Raw genomic sequence first — 20,201 nt, forward strand, 5'->3', positions numbered from 1 at the left:
GTCACAAACTGACGTTATCTTGTTCCTTGATTTGTTTACCTGCTTACTGGCCATCTCTCCAGGCTAGGACAGAAGCTCTGAGAGCGAAGGGGGCCTCGCTTATCTTGTCAGCACAATGAAGGTTTGTCTTCGGGCTGCCTGTGCCTGATCCCAGGACTTCACAGAGGTCGGGTCCCTGAGGGTCGGGCTCATTGACGGGTTTCACAGAGGAACCTAAGCTTAGGGGGTCCCAATCCTCAAGGTTTCAGGTCTGGGGCTGCCTCTCATCTGGAGAATTCGTGGGTTTCTTGTTCCCAGTGGGGGAGGGGTCTCATCCACCCTAATCCAGGTCCCTTGAGTTTTGCAGGCAGAGCGGATTAAGATCCGACCACAGACGCCTCTGGGCTGAATTGAGCAATTTGTTAGTCTAAGACCCAGCCCAGGAGAGGAAAGAGTGGAGGTGGGGAGGCAGAGTCATCGTTTCTAGAAGCCAGCCTCCCAGGCCGGACTCCAGCCCCAGCTCCCAGAGCCCTCTAGCCCGGGGCGCCCCTTCTCCCGAGGACCTGGGAGCAGCTGCTCCTCCTCCTGCTCCAGCGGAGGGCTGGCCTCGAGGCTGGGCAGGGTCAGACAGGAGAGCACCCTCACTCTGCTCCCGGTGGCTGAGTGGTCAGAGCAGGAAGGCGGAAGCCCCTCCCCTTCCCTGGACCCTGGTCACCCGGTTCCTTGGTTGGGCCTGAAGGCCAGGTGGCTGCACCTTGGGGTGGGGGTGGGGATGGGGGGACGTAGCTTTCGCACCTTCCGGACAGTCTATGCAGCCTGGCTCCCAGAAGGGCGCCTGCAGGCTGGTTTTGGGAGCTCAGTGCCTCCAGCCCCCTTCGGCTTCCCCCACCCCGAGTCCGGCTCGCCTGCAGCCGAGCTCAGGGTGCTAAGGCCCCTGCTCCTCCCGCCGGCCGCTGCCCCCCGCCCCCTCGCGATCCCACAGCGCCAGAAGTGGGGGGCGACCTGGGAGCGCCCGGAGGGAGGCGGGGCCGAGATGGCTGGCGGGAGGGGCGGGGAGGGGCGGCTCCCGGGCTCCTGTCCCGCCCCCCTGACTCACCCAGGCTGGCCCGGGAACTCTGCAGGAGTCCCGGCCGCTCCGTTCCCAGGGATCCAGGAGTTGGGCCCAGCGTCTGGCCCCGGAGCGGTGAGTAAGGGGCTCTCCTCCTCTGGGGACTGCGATGGCAGAGTGGGGGTCGGGCCGGAGGGAGGAGCGCTCCACGTGCGGCTGGCACTAGGGCCGAGCCCGCCGGCGTCCGGGGCATACAAGGAGCTGGGGAGGGAGGTGGGGGCAGAGAGAGGCTCGGCCTGGGCCAGCCCAAGGGCGCCTGTCCAGGGAGCCCGGAGGGCCTGGCCAAGGACAAAGTGAAGATCAACAGGCTGGGCGTGACCCTGGGGGTCTTGACCATGCTCCCCTCTCCTTGGCTGCTTAGACGACCGCCACAACTCATCCTTGTGAGCCCCTCAATGTCCCAGAGCCCTACCATGTGGAGTCCTCACCAGGCTGCCCCTCTCTGGGAGTCTTGAGCTTCAAGACTTCTCTCATCCCCAAGTCTTGGCAGGGCAGCTTGAAGAAATACTGGGTTGGGAGTCCCCAGGCCTGGGACCCTACCCAAAATCTGCTACTTAGGTGAGACCGTCCCCCACCCAGGCCTCAGTTTCTCCCTTGTGTAAAAGCCAGAGTTTGGACCTTAGGCTCTCCAGGGGGTCAGAGCTGACAACAGTCGCTGTGTCTTCCTTGCCCCTTAGCATGGGAGGTGGGTGGGGATCGGGGCTGGACCAGGAGCCACCACCACCGCCATGTTTCTGGAGTCAAGCTGGGGGCTTGGGGAAGGTCTCAGAGAGGAGAAGCAGGGCTGAGGCATGGATGGGCGGAGCTAAGCCTGGGTAGGGGGTATGGACCTGATCCTAGGCTGATGAGAACCGCCCCCCTTCCCCCCCAGCCTGGCATGCAGATCAGCCGTCCTCCCATCTCTTCTCTGCCAGAACCCCCGTCTGAGGGGTTCTTTTGACAAAGATGCTGCCTCTCAGCGAGAGGTTCTCGCCCAAGATGGAACAGAGTGGATACAGAGGGGACTTGAGGGTCTCACCTCAAATGCCACCTGTGGCTGTGAAACCTTAAGCAAGTTATTTCACTCCCCGGAGTCTGAGAAAGGAGGTCCTGACACCCACGCTCACACAGTTGGGATAAAGCACTTCGGCATTGAAAGCACTGGGGGCTGTAAGTGGAGCGTGGCCCCGTTGTTGTTTTTCTCTGGACCCCCACCCCAAGAGCCCCTCTTCCTGGATCCTCCCACCATCCCTGCTCAGACAAAAGGGGCCAGTCTTGTGTCTGGGGAAGCTTAATGGCAGGTTCGGGACCATCAAGTTTGAGTCATGGAGACAGATAATGATAACCTCTGTGTCTGCCTCTGAGGGTGCTGTGTGTACACCTTGTTCCATGGGAGCCGCTGGGCCATCCACTGGGGATCCTGGGGGGTCTTTGCCTTCTTGCGTTCGATTGTGAACCCAGGATGCAGGTGGCGAGCTTCCACCGTCATGACATGGGTCCTAAAGGGTGGCATGGACTCACGGAGAAAGTTGGTCCCTGTCGGTCTGTGTGGCATTTCTGCCGCAGCCCCCAGAGTTGCTGTTCTTAGGTTAGGCAGCCGAGCAGGGTCCCTTGCAGGGTCCCAATGGGGTGAGGAGGACAGTGGGTGGCCAGAAGTGGAAGAGGGTGTATGGCTGGCTCCTTTGTCCTGGGTGTCCCTGCATCTCAGTGTGTTCTTGCACTGTGTCTTCACATGCACAAATTACACACTTTAGTGTGACCCCACGTGTCCCTTTTGGTGGCTGCAATGTACATTCAGCCCCCCGGGGGCTGTTGAGCTGTCATTCGGGTGTTGTTATCAGATTCCCTGGTGACTGAGACTGACTATGATGCACTGGGGTCTTTTCACCTGCCTTTTTGTTTGGACAGAGTATAAAGCTGAACGTGAGTGACAGGCCCGTATGTGAGCTAGCCTGTGCTCTGGGTCCCCCCTTTTGTGTGCCTGGTGCTGGGTGAGTCAGGCCTGAGTCAGGGGGCCTGGGAGCCTGGGAGCCTGGGTGTGGGCAGGTGTGTGCCCATCCCTTGCGTGCCATCCCCTCACAGGGTACAGAGGTGGGAGCCTCTGAGGGGATTTAGGGGTGAGGTGCTCTGCCCCGCCCTCAGCCTGGTGGGCGGGGCCTGCATCCTGTAACCCCGCCCACTCCACCTCGTCCTCACCCAGGAGTCACCCCAGGGTCTTCAGGGGACCAAAAAGGGAGGCATGGAGGTGTCAGAGCACTTGGCTGAGATGTAGGACAGGGGCCAGGTTCCCCCCAGGAGATGGAGGGAGTCTCGAGAACCAGCGGGCAGCCCAGACGCCTCCCTCCCTTGCAGAGCCTGGTGCCCAGTGACAGGGTGTCAGGATGAAGACAGCAGGCTCCATCAACCTGCGTGAGAAAGCCAGGGCTATAGATTGGGCAACGTGGATGCTGGGAGGGGGAGCCGGCCTAGGAGCCCCCTGGGAGGCAGTGGGGCTCTTGCTGTCTCTCTTTCCTTCGGCTCCCAGACTCAGGGAGAGGGGAGGACGGAGGCCCCCCGGCTGCCTGCCGGGGAAGGTAATGTCCCAGCTTGTGGCCCACGCCCCCGTGTGACTTGCTCCTGGCCCTCTGTATCCGGAATAATGATACCTTGGTCTAAAATGAAACCCAGGACAGACAGAGTGGGCCGGGCGCCCAGGAGCCTGGGAGCCCAGCCCTGTCCCAGTCGTAGGTGTCAGGCTGGCTTTCTCCCTGAGCGTTTTCCAGTTCCTGATCCTCTGCCTCTCAGAGCTCAGGTCTCTTGTCTGTCTCAGATTCTGGGCACTAGCCCCTTTAGAAAACTCAGGTGTCCTAGTCCCCCTGCAGGGCTGATCAGCCTTCAGCTTCTCAGTTCCCTGCCCCTGGGGCCCCGTAACCAGAGCCAGGCTCCAGCCGGCTTTTCCGGTTAGAGTTTGGAGGTGGTGCCCGGAGCGCCCCTGAAGGGGGTGGGGGGCCCACGCCCCGGAAGTCTCGAGCCTCGGCAGGATCTCTGGTCCCGTGGCTGAGACAGCCGGGACTGGCACCCGGATACCGGGTGTCTGGAGTGCGAGCAACAGAACGAGTGTTTGGGGCCTCGGCGTCACGGTGGGAGGAGATGCCTGGGTTCCGGGAGGAGGCCACACGGGCAGACTGGAGGACAGCGGCCCTGCGGACGGCCCCCCCTGAGCTCTGAGAGGGCAGGCAGAGTCAGATCGGGGCAGGGGTCCCGGGGAGCAGACGCGGTGAGAATGGGGGTGGCTTGGCTCCTGGAAGCAGGAGAGGTCCGGGGAGAGGGGAAGGGGGGCACGCGGCTGCAGGGATCTGCCAGACTTGGGATGGCGCAGCGCAGATTCGGAGCAGAGGTGTGTCTGGCTCCTCTGGGGACCCACTGCCAGGCGCCCCTTCCTGAGTCTCTGCACCCCCTGCCTCCTCCTCTCCCATAGGCAGCATGATTCCGGTGGCCGAGTTCAAGCAGTTCACGGAGCAGCAGCCCGCCCTCAAGGTGCTCAAACCCTGGTGGGACGTGCTGGCCGAGTACCTCACTGTGGCCATGCTCATGATTGGGGTCTTCGGCTGCACCCTCCAGGTAAGGGGCGGGGCCTGGCTGCCGGCTGCTGGATCTGGCAGGGGCTGCAGGGGCGGGGCCTACATGAGAGGCGGAGCCTTAGGCAGATAGAGGGGGCGGGGCCTGGATAAGGTACAGAGCCATAGGGATAGGGCTGGAGGGTCTGAGCCTGGATGAGAGGCAGCACCTTAGGGGCCCGGATAAGGGACAGAGCCAGATGGATAGGGGCTGGAGGGGTGGGGTCTGGTGAGAGGCGGAGCCTTAGGCAGCTGGCAGGGGCGGGGCCTGGATAAGGGACAGAGCCTTAGGGATGGAGGCTGAGGGGCGGGGTCTGGGTAAGAGGTGGAGCCTTAGGGCGGGGCCTGGACGAGAGGGGCGGGGCCCGGGGAATTCCGGAAGTCTTCCTGTTACGCAAAGACGGGGAAGCCTGAGGTCCACTGGCCAACAAATTCTGACCTCTTCCCATTTCCACCACCTCTGGCAGCCGCCCCAGAGTCTTCCGCATGGCTATGGCAGTCTACACTTTTAGAATACTCAGTTTTATCCCTGGAACCTAGAAAGAACTAGTTAACTCTATTAATTTGCTACGGACCGCTGTAACAAAGTAGCACAAAGTGGGGAGCTTAAAGAAAAATTCTTTGTTTCAGATCTGGAGAGTAGAAATCTGAAACCAAAGAGTGGACAGAGTTGTTTCCTTCAAGGCATGTGAGGGAGGATCTGGTCCATGCCTCGCTCCTAGATTCTGGCGGCCGCAGACATTTCTTGGCTTATTGACATTCTCCCTGTATCTTCCTATCATCTTCCCTCTGTGTGCGTGTGTGTCTGCGTCTGTGTCCAAATTTCCCCTTTTGACAAGGACACAGTCGTGTTGGATTAGGGTCCACCCCAACGGCCTCATCTTAACTTGATTACACCTGCTCTGCACAGACATTTCCCAACAAGGCCACATTCACAGGTATTGGGGTTAGGACTTCCATAGCTTTTGCAAGGACACAATTCAACCCAACTCTCTTTTTCAGACAAAGATCGATGCTCAGAGGTTTAGCGACTCTTCCAAAGTCACAGCCAGCCGGGGACAGTCAGGGATCTGAGCCTCCAGCCATCAGCCTGCTCCTCTCTCCCCGACTCCCCAGGCTGTCCCAGCTCCTTCACCCTCTTTTTCATTCTCTCCCCCATCCCCAGGTGACGCAGGACAAGATCATCTGTCTGCCCAGTCATGAACCCCAGGAGAACTCATCAGAGGCCCCGTGCCAGCAGCTGCTCCCGCGGGGGGTCTCGGAGCAGATGGGGGGCCTCCGGGAGGTGAGGGGCCTGAAGAACAACCTGGACCTGCAGCAGTACAGCTTCATCAACCAGCTCTGCTACGAGACGGCCCTCCACTGGTACGCCAAGTACTTCCCCTACCTGGTTGTCATTCACACGCTCATCTTCATGGTCTGCACCAGCTTCTGGTTCAAGTTCCCCGGCACCAGCTCCAAGATCGAGCACTTCATCTCCATCCTGGGCAAGTGTTTCGACTCCCCGTGGACCACGCGGGCCCTGTCCGAGGTCTCCGGGGAGAACAATAAGGGCCCCACCACTGGACGGGCGACGGTGGCCATGGCGGCCACAGCGGGTCCCGGGAAGGCAGGGGAAGGTGAGAAGGAGAAGGTGCTGGCAGAGCCTGAGAAGGTGGTGACTGAGCCACCGGCCGTCACTCTGTTGGACAAGAAGGAGGGTGAGCAGGCCAAGGCCCTGTTCGAGAAGGTCAAGAAGTTCCGCGTGCATGTGGAAGAGGGAGACATCTTGTACACCATGTACATCCGGCAGACGGTGCTCAAAGTCTGCAAGTTCCTTGCCATCCTGGTCTACAATCTCATCTACGTGGAGAAGATCAGCTTCCTGGTGGCCTGCAGGGTGGAGACCTCAGAGGTCACAGGCTATGCCAGCTTCTGTTGCAACCACACCAAGGCCCACCTGTTCTCCAAGCTGGCTTTCTGCTACATCTCCTTCGTGTGCGTCTATGGGCTGACCTGCCTCTATACGCTGTACTGGCTCTTCCACCGGCCCCTCAAGGAGTACTCCTTCCGTTCCGTGCGGGAGGAGACTGGCATGGGTGACATCCCCGACGTCAAGAACGACTTCGCCTTCATGCTGCACCTCATTGACCAGTATGACTCGCTCTACTCCAAGCGCTTCGCTGTCTTCCTCTCTGAGGTCAGCGAGAGCCGCCTGAAGCAGCTCAACCTGAACCACGAGTGGACGCCCGAGAAGCTGCGGCAGAAGCTGCAGCGCAACGCCCGGGGCCGGCTCGAGCTGGCCCTCTGCATGCTCCCGGGCCTGCCCGACACTGTCTTTGAGCTCAGCGAGCTGGAGGCGCTCCGGCTGGAGGCCATCTGCGACATCACCTTCCCCCCGGGCCTCTCGCAGCTGGTGCACCTGCAGGAGCTCAGCCTGCTCCACTCGCCCGCCAGGCTGCCCTTCTCCTCGCAGATCTTCCTGCGGGACCGCCTGAAGGTCATCCGCGTCAAGTGTGAGGAGCTCCGCGAGGTGCCCCTCTGGGTGTTTGGGCTGCGTGGCCTGGAGGAGCTGCACCTTGAAGGGCTCTTCCCCCCGGAGCTGGCTCGGGCGGCGACCCTCGAGAGCCTCCGGGAGCTGAAGCAACTCAAGGTGCTGTCTCTGCGGAGCAACGCCAGCAAGGTGCCAGCCAGTGTGACCGACGTGGCCGGGCACCTGCAGCGGCTTAGCCTGCACAATGACGGGGCCCGCCTGCTGGCCCTTAACAGCCTCAAGAAGTTGGCGGTGCTGCGGGAGCTGGAGCTGGTGGCCTGCGGGCTGGAGCGCATCCCCCACGCCATCTTCAGCCTGGGCGCGCTGCAGGAGCTTGACCTCAAGGACAACCACCTGCGGTCCATTGAGGAGATCCTCAGCTTCCAGCACTGTCGCAAGCTGGTCACGCTCAGGCTGTGGCACAACCAGATCGCCTATGTCCCCGAGCACGTGCGTAAGCTCCGGAGCCTGGAGCAGCTCTACCTCAGCCACAACAAGCTGGAGACCCTGCCCAGCCAGCTCGGCATGTGCTCTGGCCTCCGCCTGCTGGACGTCTCTCACAACGGGCTGCGCTCCCTGCCGCCCGAGCTGGGCCTCCTCCAGAACCTGCAGCACCTGGCTCTCTCCTACAATGCCCTGGAGGCCCTGCCCGATGAACTCTTCTTCTGTCGCAAGCTGCGGACGTTGCTGCTGGACTACAACCATCTGAGCCAGCTCTCGCCCCAGGTGGGGGCCCTCAGGGCCCTCAGCCGCCTGGAGCTCAAGGGCAACCGGTTGGAGGGGCTGCCAGAAGAACTCGGCAACTGTGGGGGGCTCAAGAAGGCGGGGCTCCTGGTGGAGGACACCCTTTATGAGGGCCTGCCGGGAGAGGTGCGGGAGAAGATGGAGGAGGAGTGAAGGTAGGGAGGGGTAGGTGGAGGTACAGCCCTTCCGGATGCTTCCAGCCCCGAATCTCTACCATTGTCTTCCAAAGAAGTGGCCAAATGGGCCCAAGCCAGGAGAGGAGGAGCAGACAAAATCCGGGGACTGGTTTGTCTGGGGAGAGACGGAAGGCTGTGGATTCCGGGTGGAACATAATGGACGGATTAACTCAGTCATAGGATTCTCAGACCAAAACCACACCCATGTCTCTGGGTGGCTGGTTTGCCTCCCAGCCCTGGGCCAGAACTGCTACCCTCCCCCTGGACATTCCAGCTCAATCAGTGCCACCTACTGGGTGGGGGTACATCCCAATGGGATTTCAACCCTCTCCCCTCCCCCCCAACAAAATGGCTTACATCTGGGTTCTCTCCCAAGGAGGGGACACAGACACAAGGGACCAGCACCTCCTCCCCTCCCACACCTTGATGCTAATCCCTTATTTATAAGTTGTTTGCTACGGACATGTGAACACAGAAAAATGGTTCTCCTATTTGGCTATGCATCAAAATCAACATGCCCAAAACAAAACATGTCAGGCCCCACCCTGAAAGACTGACTCAGGATGTTCGGCTGCAGCCAGGAACTTGTTTGTAAGTAAGCATCCCAGGTAATTCCGAGGCAGGTGGTCCTAGGCATGTATGTGGGGAAACGCTGACCGACAGAACAGTTATCTGGATGTCCGGAGCAGGGATCCTGAATGGGTTTCAGGGCCTAGAGCCTTGGAGAATCTACTGAAGCTGGCCACCTCCTTCCTTAGGAAAATGTTCATGTGCACAGAGTTCTGCAAACCACTTCAGGCAGTCGATAGATTCCCTCGGGTCCCCCAGAGGGCCATTCACGGACATCCTAAGGATGGCTGCGGAGGGTGCATTTTTCTGAGGACAGGCAGGGACGTTAGCTTTCGAACGTCCCTGTGGGAGGGAGCATCAGTGGGTGCTCAATAAATAATACTAATCACGAGAACTATAATTCCGAGCTGTGTCCACTCCTGCCATTGTCTAAGCCTTCTACTTCACCAGACCAGTTAAGGCAAGTGGCAACACCAACGTGCCAGAATCAAAGGTATGAGTCTGTCCTGGGAGCAGAGGCTGAGAGAGACCTCAGCTAATCAGAAGGAGAAAGCGGGTGGCATCTTCAGCCTAGCTTTTTTTCTGGAGAACCCTTTTCCCTCTGCCTTCTGTGTTATTCTCCCGGTTTGCATCTGCTCCATCCGTAAGTCATCACCAGAGGAGTCCCCATGAGCCTTCAACGCCATCACTGTTCCGGAACTAGACCAGGAGCCGACAGGGCACTTGGCACAGCTGCCTGACCCTGACCTCCTGGGCTCGGCCACCTCCCACGCGCCCGCAAAATGCGAGCTTCCCCCTGGCACCCAAAAGCAGAGGCAAGGGGCTCTCCGGGACCCAGGGTTCCAGGTGGGGACATTTTCCCAGCACCCTTCAGACCAGTTAAAGGAAATCTGTAGACTGCAGGGGGCGCCAGGCGGAGAGCCTAACCCCAAGCCCTGTCCTCTGCACTGTCCAGGGCCTGGGCTCACATTTCCGGGGCGAGACACATTCGGCAAAGTCTTAAAAATGTCCCACACGGGTCTGACCTGGAACTCTCTGGCCTTGACCTTGGCCCCGTCGCCGAGGTCAGAGGTCACGCCGCTGGATTCCCAGTGGCCCCAGCCCTACCCCGCCCCTCCCGCCTGTCCTCGGCCAACCCCGAGCTTGCTGAAATGGAAAGGGCTCCCCACGGGTGCCTAATTATGGTGAGGAGGCAGCAATTATGCATAACAGGGATCCTAATAAAGCACTGTCCGAGAAGAGAGAGGCAATTCCGAGAGGGCGTGGCTGCAGAGAGGGCCGGGCCGGGAAGAGCGAGGAGACGGAGGACACAAACCCGCGACAGGCACGGGAGACGGCTGCCGAGGAAAGAGCCAAGGCTGCGCACGCGCAGCACACGCCACGCGCGAGATTTCGTCTCCCCCTCTGTGGGCATGCGCGCCACTTTCCCCGCCCACCGCTCTCGGCAGAACGGCGAGTGGGTTTCCACAGGGCTCCTGCCGCCGGAGCGCTCGGGAATTCGCGCATGCGCAACACGGTGGGGGATTTGCACGTTGCCAGCAAAGAGCTCTAGGCGGCGTCATCCCTCTGGCTGCGACGCAGCACGCACGCGCAGAGGTTCTCACGAAGGAAGGGCGGGAGCGCGCCGCGGGCATGCGCCGTGCCGGGGGAGACGGCGGCTCGGCGGGGTCATCCGCGCGCAGGCGCAGTGCGGTGTTTGTCTGCCGGACTGACGGGCGGCCGGGCGGTGCGCGGCGGCGGCGGGGAAGATGGCGGCGTCCTCCCTGGAGCAGAAGCTGTCCCGCCTGGAAGCAAAGCTGAAGCAGGAGAACCGCGAGGCCCGGCGGAGGATCGACCTCAACCTGGATATCAGCCCCCAGCGGCCCAGGCCCAGTAAGCACGGCGGCGTGGGGGAGGGGGCGAGCGGGGCGGGGCGCGCGTCGCGGGAGGCCCCGCCCCCGCCGCCAGGCCCCGCCCCCGCTTCCGGGGCGCGCTCTCTCCTCCCCCCCCCCCCCCCCCCCCCCCCCCCCCGCTGTCGGCTAGCGGGGAGAGGGTCACGGTGCCCCGGGGGGCGTGGGGCAGCCCTCCCCGGCCTGAGGGTTCCCACTGGCGGCACTTGAAGCCCGGTTACCCGGGCCCAGGCCAGGCCCCCCGTCTGTGACCCGCCCCCGTCACCGTGATCCTCGGAGCCTCTGTCACCTGCTCCAGCCGTGCGCCCCCTACTCCACGCGAACGTGACCACGTCCAGGTCCCCGCAAACATGTCCACATTCTATTTGACCAGAGGATCCCACTCCCACCATCTCAGTGACTGTCAAGAGGCCCCATCCCCTCTCCCCGCCTGTGCCCTTGTCATCCGGTTCCGCGGATGATCCGCTCACACACAGGCACACACCTGGCCTGGGGACACTTGAGGTCACATAGAACCCCTGTATTCCTCTGACCAGATGACTCTCCCAGTCCCACCCTGTGACTGTGTCTGGCGATGCCTCCTTACCTGCCTGGCACTTTGTGATTGGGCTCAGCAAACTGCCTTCTGCACACTCTACCCGCATACACCAGGCCTCTTGTCCCCCTTTAGCTTCTCTGCCACCGTCTAGGCGACTCTCTTTAGCCCCTTCAAAAATACTCAACCCCCATCCCGGGGACTCGGTCACCCGGATTCAAGTGACTTCCCCTTTCCCGCACACCCACCTCCACAACCTGGGGACACCTGAGGCTACCCAGGCATTCCAGCAAACATGCACCTCCTTTCTGATCCCACTGTCTCATCTTGTCCTCTGTCCTCTGGACTCCAGAGCCATCCCTCTGGCACCCACACCAGGCCTGGGGTCACCATGAGCACACCTAGCGTCCAGAACCCCCTCCCCAAATTCTCTCAGCTGGAGGGCATCGATTTCCCCCTCCCCACAGACTTGATGGACAGCACCCCCCATACGCGCTTTTTGTGACTCTGACCCAGCAAGTTGCTCTCCTTTATGTTCCTTCCAATGCGATGTGACCTAGTAGCTTAAGTAACTCTTCGGGGGGTCGTCCTGATGGGAGGGGAGGACACCCCCATATTTGGGTACCCCAAGCACTTCCCGCTTACCCAGCCTGCCCCCCACCGCCCCTGTGTACGGTTCACTCCCCATCCCTCCCTCTTCTGACCTGGGTTCCTCCCTGGAGGGGTCTCTTGGGGCCCCAGAGAGAGCCCTGAGGTGGTGATGCTGGCTTGGACACTCCTGGAGCAGGACCTGGCCAGCACTGGAGGGTCCCTGCTGGGCTCTGCAGCGCTGCTACCCCGCCAGCCCCAGCATGGAGGGGACAGTGCGGGGTGCGTTAGGGGGTGGCCGTCCCAGGTGCAGAGAGAGGCATGGCGAGGCCCACGGCGGGCAGGCCCCCCGAGGAGCCCCCCTCCAGGCGTCTGTGTGTGCTCCATCCCATCCTCCCAGTCCTCCATCTCTGTCGGTTTCTCCCCATCTCTGCGGTGTGGTGCCTCGCGCCTCCCCCTCGTTATGATTTGATTTCTTTTCTTTTGGACAGATCGGTGGTTTCTGTTGTGATTTATCGTGGTGTTGTTTTTTTCTTCCTTTTCCCATCCAGTTATTGTGATCACTCTAAGCCCTGCTCCTGCCCCGTCCCAACGAGCAGGTACCAGCCTTTTTATCATCGCCGCTTGGGACGTCTGCACCATTGACCTAACCGCTGCCCCGGCCGCAGAATGCCTTCCCCACCCCCCCATGCTGCGTGTGTGCGCGTGCGCATCTCCTCTTTCTCTCTCTCTCTCTCTCTCTCTCACTTTCGCCCCTTCCACACGGTCCACGTCCGGCCGCCTGGCCTCTTCCTCTGTGTCCTGTCACCTCTCGCCCCTGCCTTCCTCTCGGGCACAGGTTTGGACTCCCTGGAGGAGGAAACGGGCGCCCTCGTTGACTAGGAGTCATGACTAGGGGCATGCGTGTGTGCCAGTGTGTGTATGTGAGAGGGAGGGAAAGTGGGGCCAGTGGGGGGACTGGCCTGTTGAGCCATTTCGACACTTCAGCGAACACCGATGGCCCCTGTGTGCTGGCCTGTTCCAGGCACCAGGGACACAGCAGTGAATACAAGGGACCGGGTCCATGCCATTGTGCGGCTGACACTGGGGGTGGGGCGAGGAACAAGGAGCCCACTCCCAATCAGGGAGCCTGGAGAAGGTGACGGGGCTCGGAGAAGAGGCGGGACAGATCAGGGCTGGGGTCCTGCAGGGGACGGTCGGGGAGCCTCTAGAGTAGGTGGCGTTTGAGCCTCATGGGAGGTGGGGGGACATGTGAACCGTGGCCGAGGGAACAGCCCCACCAAGGCCAAGCGCAGGTCCAGCAGGTCTGGGAGCGGATGAGTGTGGGATGTGCCTGTGTGTGGATGTGCGCGTGTGGGAGACCTGGCCGGCGGTCCTGGTGTGTAAGTGGGACTAGGTTGGCCAACTGTGTGTACACAGTCTTGGCGGGGGCGGGGGGGGGGGGTCGCTGGCTCTGTCAGAGGCTCTGTGGCATGTCGTCTGCCTGTCTGCATGTGTGTGGGAGTTTGTGCCACGCCGGGTGTGCGTGCGTGCGTGCATGTTGGGCTGACAGCCTGGTACATCTGTGGCTCCTGATGGCCACATGCCCCTGTGTCCTCTCTTGTTCTCTCTCTTTCTCTCCCTCCTTCCGTCTCTCTCTCTCTCTCTCTGTGTCCCCCTCTCTCGTGCAGCTGCTGTCCCTCACTCTGCCCTCCCGCCCTGCCGTGTGGTGCATCACCACTCCTGTGACCTCTGTTCACTGGGCCTTCGTGTATCTCCACTGACCCCCACCTTAGTCACCCACACCAGCTCCCTAAGATCCCCATGTGCTTCAGTTTGTGGGGCCAGCTGGAAGCCTCTGTCCCCCGACAGCCTTTTTCCGGGCTCTGGGGCAGCCTCAGGGGCCTGGGAGACTGTGTGAGGGAGGGGACCCATCGGGCACCGGGAGATGTGGAGAGGGCAGTAGTGTGGTCCTCGCCCCAGAGAGCTGACAGTGCAGGGCAGAAAAGGGGCCCAGGTACCCCCAAGGGGCAGGAACCTGGCAGTGTCTCCAGCGAGCCCAGATGCAGGGGGAGCCCCAGAGGTTACCAAGCCAGAGAGTGAGGGCTTAAGACCCTGATTCCGGCCCTGCTGGAGCAGAGATGCAGGGATGGGGCAAAGCGGGGCCGGAGCAGCAGAGAGGGACCGCAAGAGGCGAGGTCACTGGGCCTGGCCATGTCCTCGGGGTCCCCAGAGCTCTTCGTTTGCTCCTGCCAGGCTCTAGCCAGTCCTGCACCCATTCTTGAACTGCAGGCCAGGCTTGTAGACCTGCCCCCTTGCTCTGGCTGCAGTCAGGGGCCAGGGCCAACGGGGCAAGGAGAGTGTCCGGCTGCCAGCAAGTCAAGCCTATTTGTCCTTCCCCGTTGATCACCGGGCCCGTCACCAGGTGCCTGCAGAACTGTGGGAGGGAACGGTGGGCCACAGCAGGGAGGTGTGGAGAGAGAGGAGGGGGCAGTAGCTGAGGGGTAGGCCACAGGCTTCCCTCCACGGACAGGTGAACCTGGGAGAATGTGTGTAGCTGCCGCCTTCCCCAGCCAGGGACCCCTCTCTGGAGTGCCAGGGCCCCTGGGCTATGGGGCGTCACTGGAGCACCGTCTGTCCCCTCCAGGGGCCACACTGGCCTCCACTTCCCTACCCTGTGGCCAGCCCAGCCAGGGAGGCTGCTAGTCCCTCGGGGAACCTGCACTCCTGTCCTGGGCCCCTCTCTGGCCTGTCTCTGCAGCGCCTCCTTTGGGCCCCAAGTCTTGGCTCCCATCTGTCTGTTTGTCTGTCTGTCTCCCACCCACTCTCCCACCCCTTAACGCCGCCTGCCCGTCCTGGGGTTTCCGCTGCCTGCCCGCTGCCTGCCTGCCTGCCTGGAGCATGCCCGAGCTGTCCGCATGCAGGCTGTTGGAAAGAACCAGACCCCCTCGCCTGGCCCAGCCCCCGCCCCCCTAGTCCCACCAGCCCCTGGAGGGGCTGTGCCACCTGGACCCCCTTACCCGAAGGACACAGGCCCAGCCTGGGGTTCTGCCCTGGCCTCCATTGGCCCCAGCTCTACAGGCCAGGCTGGGAGGCTGCCAGAGGGTGGCCCCCCGACCCTGGAATAAAATGTGGGGTGAGGCAGCCAGAAGCCTGGGTCCCTCACCCGCTGTCTCCCCAGGGTGGTCCGCCTCCCTCTGTTGGGCAGCCAGGTTCAGTGCTGCCCACAGGGCCAGAGCCCAGGCTGATCGTGGCGGGCGTTCCCCCCTCACATGGTCCAGAATGTGGGCGCAGTGGCCCTGGGCCTGCTTCCCAGGCAGAGGTGGGGAGGAGACGGACACACCAGGGAGGCCGCCTGGCTGAGCGATGCCATCAGCCTCCAGGCCTCGTTTTTCTGTCAGCATAGACTTGGGGACACACCCTCAGCCTCTGGGGACCAGCCCTCCCCGCCAGCCCACTGCATCTCCTTCCAGGTTGGGGGTAGGAGAAGGCACCCCAAGAGTGGTTTGGGGGTGGGGAGCTCCTCCGGCCCAGCAGGGAGGGGCAGTGCTGGCCTACCTGAGGGATGCCAGGGAGGGGAGGACCAGGGTCCTAAGCCCCCCAGAATGCCAGCCCTGGAGCTGGGGCCAGCTGGGAGCTCACCCCCTCCCCGCCCCTGGTTCTCACCCCCCCAGCCTTGCAGCTCCCGCTGGCTAATGATGGCGGCAGCCGCTCCCCGTCTTCCGAGAGCTCCCCGCAACACCCTACGCCGCCCGCCCGGCCCCGCCACATGCTGGGGCTGCCACCCACCTTGTTCACACCCCGCAGCATGGAGAGGTGAGCTGTCTGAGTGGGGCCGCTGGCCAGTGGGGGGGTCGGGAGGCGCGTGTCAGAGGACGGTGGTTTAATCTGTGGGAACCCCGGTGTGTAGGGGGCCGGGGTGGCCTCGGCTCGGCCAGGATCCCCCGTCCACCAACGCCTACTCCGTGTCCCCCCAGCATTGAGATTGACCAGAAGCTGCAGGAGATCATGAAGCAGACGGGCTACCTGACCATCGGGGGCCAGGTACCGCCCTGCCCTTGGCCCCTGGGGTGCGGGTAGGCCACACCTGGGTAGGTCCTTGGGGGCAGGGGGCAGAGGCCCGACCCCCAACTTGGGCTCTCCTTCCTTCCCAGCGCTACCAGGCAGAAATCAACGACCTGGAGAACCTGGGGGAGATGGGCAGTGGCACTTGCGGCCAGGTATGGAAGATGCGCTTCCGGAAGACAGGGCACGTGATCGCCGTCAAGGTGAGCCCCCTCCTCCCCACCCCCGCCCCGGGTGGCCCCCACCCTGCGTGCTAAGGCTCCCCTCCTCTCCCATCCCATGCAGCAAATGCGGCGCTCGGGGAACAAGGAAGAGAACAAGCGCATCCTCATGGATCTGGACGTGGTGCTCAAGAGCCACGACTGCCCCTACATCGTGCAGTGCTTCGGGACCTTCATCACCAATGTGAGCCCGCACCTGCCCACCTGCGGGCCCCGGGCCCAACTCCCTCCCCGAGGGTGGGAGGGGCTTCCCTGCCAGTTCCGAGCATCGCCCACCCCCCCGGCCCTCCCACCCCCTGCCTGGATGGAACCATCTGGGGTGGGCAGGAGGATGCAGCAGCCCCCAAGCCACTTCCTGCTGCCCCACAGACGGACGTCTTCATTGCCATGGAGCTCATGGGCACGTGCGCCGAGAAGCTCAAGAAGCGGATGCAGGGCCCCATCCCCGAGCGCATCCTGGGCAAGATGACGGTGGCGGTGAGCGGCAGGGCAGGGGCACGGCCGGGCAGGCGGGTGGCCCTCAGGCCCTGGCCCCCCCATCACTGGTGCCCGCCCCATCCCCGCCGCAGATCGTGAAGGCGCTCTACTACCTGAAGGAGAAGCACGGCGTGATCCACCGAGACGTCAAGCCCTCCAACATTCTGCTGGACGAGCGGGGCCAGATCAAGCTGTGCGACTTCGGCATCAGCGGCCGTCTCGTCGACTCCAAAGCCAAGACGCGGAGCGCTGGCTGCGCCGCCTACATGGCAGTAAGTGGGGGCCCAGCAGCGCTGGGCTGGGGGGCTGGGGGACCACCCGGGGGCACGCCTGCCCCAGCCACAGGGGACATCCTCCCCTCTCCCCTCTCCCACTGGCAGCCTGAGCGCATTGACCCTCCAGACCCCACCAAGCCAGACTATGACATCCGGGCCGACGTGTGGAGCCTGGGTATCTCCTTGGTGAGATGGGGCCCTGTTTCCGAGGGCTGGGGGCCAGGTCTTCTCTGGACACGGAGGGAGGGAGCCAGGGCGGGCCAGAAGCCGTCCTCCACCTGGCCAGCTGCCATCTCTGTCCAGGTGGAGCTGGCGACGGGACAGTTTCCGTACAAGAACTGCAAGACGGACTTTGAGGTGCTCACCAAGGTCCTGCAGGAGGAGCCCCCGCTCCTGCCCGGTCACATGGGCTTCTCAGGGGACTTCCAGTCCTTCGTCAAAGACTGGTGAGGAGCCCCCGGCCCGGCCCTCCGCGCTGGGAGGCGGGACGAGGTCAGGTGTGGCCCCGCGCTCCTGGCAGCCAGCCGGGGGATCCGGGGCCCGAGGGAATGGAGGGGGTCCCCCGGGTTGGGGGTGGGATAGCCTTGAGTGAGGAGGGGCTGGTGGCAGGGACTGCACACAGGAGCCGAGCTGAGCCCTGGGGGCCATGAGTTGGGTTTGGACTCGGCCCGAGGGGACAGCTGGCCTTGGGGGCATTTGGCAGGGTGGACCCTGGGCTTCCCCACGGGACAGTGTGAACTAAGGGCTTGGAACAGAATTCTGCGTGCCGAGTGTCTCCCCCAGGGAGCCCCCGCCCCTCTCCCACGGGCACCTCACAACCCAGTTCAGGCTCTCAACTGGTGGGAGGCCCTCCTGCCACTGGGGGCAGGCTTCCCACTTGTCAGCACAGGGCCAGAGGACGCAGTGGCTCCTTCCACGATCCTGCAGCCTCCTGGCTCCGTGGGAGGGCAGCTGAGCACGGGGTGCCGGCCTCTCCCTGACTCTCACCTCTCTTCCCTCCCCTCTCTCCAGCCTTACTAAAGATCACAGGAAGAGACCAAAGTATAATAAGCTACTTGTGAGTACCTGCTCTCCCCTCCTGTCCAGGCCCCCGCCCCGGTCCCCTCCCCACCCGCCCTCAGATGGATGCCCAGGGCCTGAGCGCCAGGCCAGCAGGGAAGCGCCCTGGGCCTAAGCCCCTCCTCGGCCTGCAGGAACACAGTTTCATCAGGCGCTACGAGACGCTGGAGGTGGATGTGGCATCCTGGTTCAAGGACGTCATGGCGAAGACTGAGTCGCCCCGGACTAGCGGAGTCCTGAGCCAGCACCACCTGCCTTTCTTCAGGTAGCCACGTGGTGGCGGCCAGCCCTGCCGGGGGCCAGGGGCATGGCCACAGGCCCCCCTGCCCCACCCGGCCACCCAGCTGCCCGCCAGGGGAGACCTGGGACCTGGACGGCCGCCAAGGGCTGAGGACAGAAAGTAGGGGGCGCCGAGCCACCCCCGACTCCCTGCCCACCAGCCGTGGACAGACGGGCCACCAGGCCCAGCCCTTCCTGACCCGGGCTCAGCCGGCCGTGCGTCCCCCGACAGACACTGTGAACGGAAGACAGCAGGCCGCGAGCAGACTCGCTATTTATTCAGCCGTAACCTCTGGGCTGGGGCGGCCCCCAGGGGCTGGGAGAGAGCCGCCCGTCCTGCACCCTCCCACACTCGCCCCCGCGGGCTCTCCCCTCCGCCTTGTCCCACGCACACGCTTCCTGGCCCCGTGTCCCTCTCTCTGTCACCTCCCTCTCTACCTCTCTGGCTTTCCCATCGCCTTCCCTGCCTCTGCCTCTCTCCTGGCCCAAGCCTGCCCCGCTACCCGCGGGACCCCTGGGGCCACAGGCCACCAGCGAGCAATGAGTGGCGTCCTGGCCGTGGGAAGGCGTGCTGAGCATTGCGACTGCAGCCGGCCCTGGGCCGGTCTCTCTCTGTCTCTCTCTCTCTCTCTTTGATCTCAGGGGGTCCTTTTTGGAGTTTATTGTATTTTATTGTACTTGGTGGGGCGTTTGGGGGTGGGGGGAGGAGAAGAGCTCGTCTCATGGGGTTTGTCGGTACCTTCAGAAACTTTTACCAAAGTCATGTTGAGCTGCTTGTGGGGGAGCCCCCACCTGCCCACCCGTGGGCAGTGGAGGGCTGGGGGCCGAGCCGGGGGGCCTGGGCCGCTGCGCATTATCGGCCCAGCCCAGCCCAGGAGAGACTGGTCCTGAAGGTAGGCTCTGGGGGCTCCTCCTCCCTCAGGGCTGGAGACTGGCCACAGCTTGAGGGGGTGAGTTGAGGACCTCAGGGGGCGCGGAGGGAGCCCAAGGGGCCGTGGCCACCCAGGGTGGCCTTCAGGGAAGGCAGGCGCGGGGCGAGGTGGAGGGCAGGAGACGCCGGTGCAGCAGGGAGGCGGCAGAGGGAAGGGATGGCGGGAGTGGGGGCCGCGGGGCCCAGGGAGGCAGGACGGAGGGTGCAGGGAGTGGATGCGGGGGTTCTAGGACGTGTGACAGGGACAGAGGTGGGCAGGCCGAGGGCTGGGCGTGCGGAGGCAGTCACGCCCTCATGGTGCCCCTGAGCGCCCCTCGACTCACCCAGGGCTGGCCAGTCCCTAGCCCGCCTGGAGGCCAGGCCATGGTCCCCCCAGCCCTCCGCAGCAGCCAGAGCAGGAGGGGGGGGGGTCTTTCTTTTTGTTGGTCATGCATGCAAATCAAGTGGACAACAAACAAAGTAACAAAAAAAAAGAAAAAAAAAACCCCACAAAACCATAAAAACCAACCACGCCAAAGGTGAGGCCCCTCGCTGGATGTAGCCGCCGCGTCTAGACTTAGGCCGCCCTGTAGCCTCTATCCTCTGACTCCTTACTCGCCATAGTCACAAGATGCCGCATGTTTCAGAAGTACTCCAAGTCATCCTCTCTCTGCCCCCCGGGGGCACGGCCACCTTCTCTGGCCCCAAGTCCCCTTTGTGAGGGGATGGGGCAGGGTGGGGGGCCACAAGCCCGGTCTCCGCTCCCTCCCTGGCCGGGCCCACAGCCCCAGGGGCCTGAGCGGGGAGCCCGCGCAGACCCGAGCCCGGCTGCCTCGGTTTCTTTTTATTTAACTTTCTTTTCTGTTTTGTGAGTGTGTGTCCCCCCCCCCTTCAGTGTTAAGTGGAAGTCCTGGGGGAGCCTCTGTTCCCCCTCTCCCACGTCCTCCCCTGCGTCACCGGTCACCAGCCATCCCTCTCAACCAGGCAGAGGGCGGAGCCGGCAGGCAGGGGCCTGGGGCGGCCTGGCCCAGCCCACTGGCCCAAGACCCCTCTCAGGCCGCCAGTATTGCCCTGTCCGTTTTTAAAACGAAACGCCCTCGTTTGTAAATCCTTAGACGCTTGAGAATAAAACCCTTCCCTTTTCTTCCACTGAGTCTGTTGTGTGTCGTGGGCATGGTGGCACCTGGCAGCGAGGGGTGGGAGAGGGCTGGGAGCCCTGGCCTTGAAGGGGTGGCGGCTGGGGGAGCGGTGCCATTGTAG

The 20,201-nt window shown here is 63.0% G+C and overlaps 2 protein-coding genes across 5 annotated transcripts; both read left to right on the plus strand.

Moving 5' to 3' along the window:
* On the plus strand, positions 1–9,062 carry LRRC8E (leucine rich repeat containing 8 VRAC subunit E). Of its 3 annotated transcripts, none has more exons than XM_070491879.1 (3): positions 1–121; positions 4,524–4,666; positions 5,828–9,056. In XM_070491879.1, exons 2-3 carry the CDS (start codon positions 4,529–4,531, stop codon positions 8,069–8,071), a joined length of 2,382 nt encoding a protein of 793 aa, XP_070347980.1. In that variant the 5' UTR covers positions 1–121; positions 4,524–4,528; the 3' UTR covers positions 8,072–9,056. The 3 variants fall into 3 exon arrangements, with proteins under 3 accessions (XP_070347980.1, XP_014717452.3, XP_014717451.3); XM_014861966.3 differs by lacking the exon at positions 1–121 and adding an exon at positions 1,034–1,162 and having other exon boundaries at positions 5,828–9,062; XM_014861965.3 differs by lacking the exon at positions 1–121 and adding an exon at positions 4,084–4,322 and having other exon boundaries at positions 5,828–9,062.
* Positions 9,063–10,322: 1,260 nt separating this feature from the next.
* Positions 10,323–20,090, plus strand: MAP2K7 (mitogen-activated protein kinase kinase 7). 2 transcript variants are annotated; one of them, XM_044753218.2, is made up of 12 exons: positions 10,324–10,536; positions 12,228–12,275; positions 15,330–15,471; positions 15,633–15,699; positions 15,810–15,923; positions 16,006–16,125; positions 16,311–16,418; positions 16,511–16,690; positions 16,799–16,879; positions 16,997–17,139; positions 17,705–17,750; positions 17,887–19,411. In XM_044753218.2, the coding sequence occupies exons 1-12, from the start codon at positions 10,413–10,415 to the stop codon at positions 18,019–18,021; spliced, it is 1,308 nt and encodes a 435-aa protein (XP_044609153.1). In that variant the 5' UTR covers positions 10,324–10,412; the 3' UTR covers positions 18,022–19,411. The 2 variants fall into 2 exon arrangements, with proteins under 2 accessions (XP_044609154.1, XP_044609153.1); XM_044753219.2 differs by lacking the exon at positions 12,228–12,275 and having other exon boundaries at positions 10,323–10,536; positions 17,887–20,090.
* Positions 20,091–20,201: the final 111 nt, after the last annotated feature.

The sequence above is a fragment of the Equus asinus genome, chromosome 20 (assembly GCF_041296235.1).
Source record: "Equus asinus isolate D_3611 breed Donkey chromosome 20, EquAss-T2T_v2, whole genome shotgun sequence".
NCBI classification, from domain to species: Eukaryota; Metazoa; Chordata; class Mammalia; order Perissodactyla; family Equidae; genus Equus; species Equus asinus.

Bases quoted from the DNA above. Each gene is read 5' to 3' on its own strand.
- LRRC8E (XM_070491879.1), top strand. From the start codon at position 4,529: ATGATTCCGGTGGCCGAGTTCAAGCAGTTCACGGAGCAGCAGCCCGCC. The intron at 4,667-5,827 runs GTAAGGGGCGGG...CCCCATCCCCAG, and splicing joins TCTTCGGCTGCACCCTCCAG to GTGACGCAGGACAAGATCAT.
- MAP2K7 (XM_044753218.2), top strand. From the start codon at position 10,413: ATGGCGGCGTCCTCCCTGGAGCAGAAGCTGTCCCGCCTGGAAGCAAAG. The intron at 15,700-15,809 runs GTACCGCCCTGC...CTTCCTTCCCAG, and splicing joins ACCTGACCATCGGGGGCCAG to CGCTACCAGGCAGAAATCAA. The intron at 16,126-16,310 runs GTGAGCCCGCAC...GCTGCCCCACAG, and splicing joins TCGGGACCTTCATCACCAAT to ACGGACGTCTTCATTGCCAT.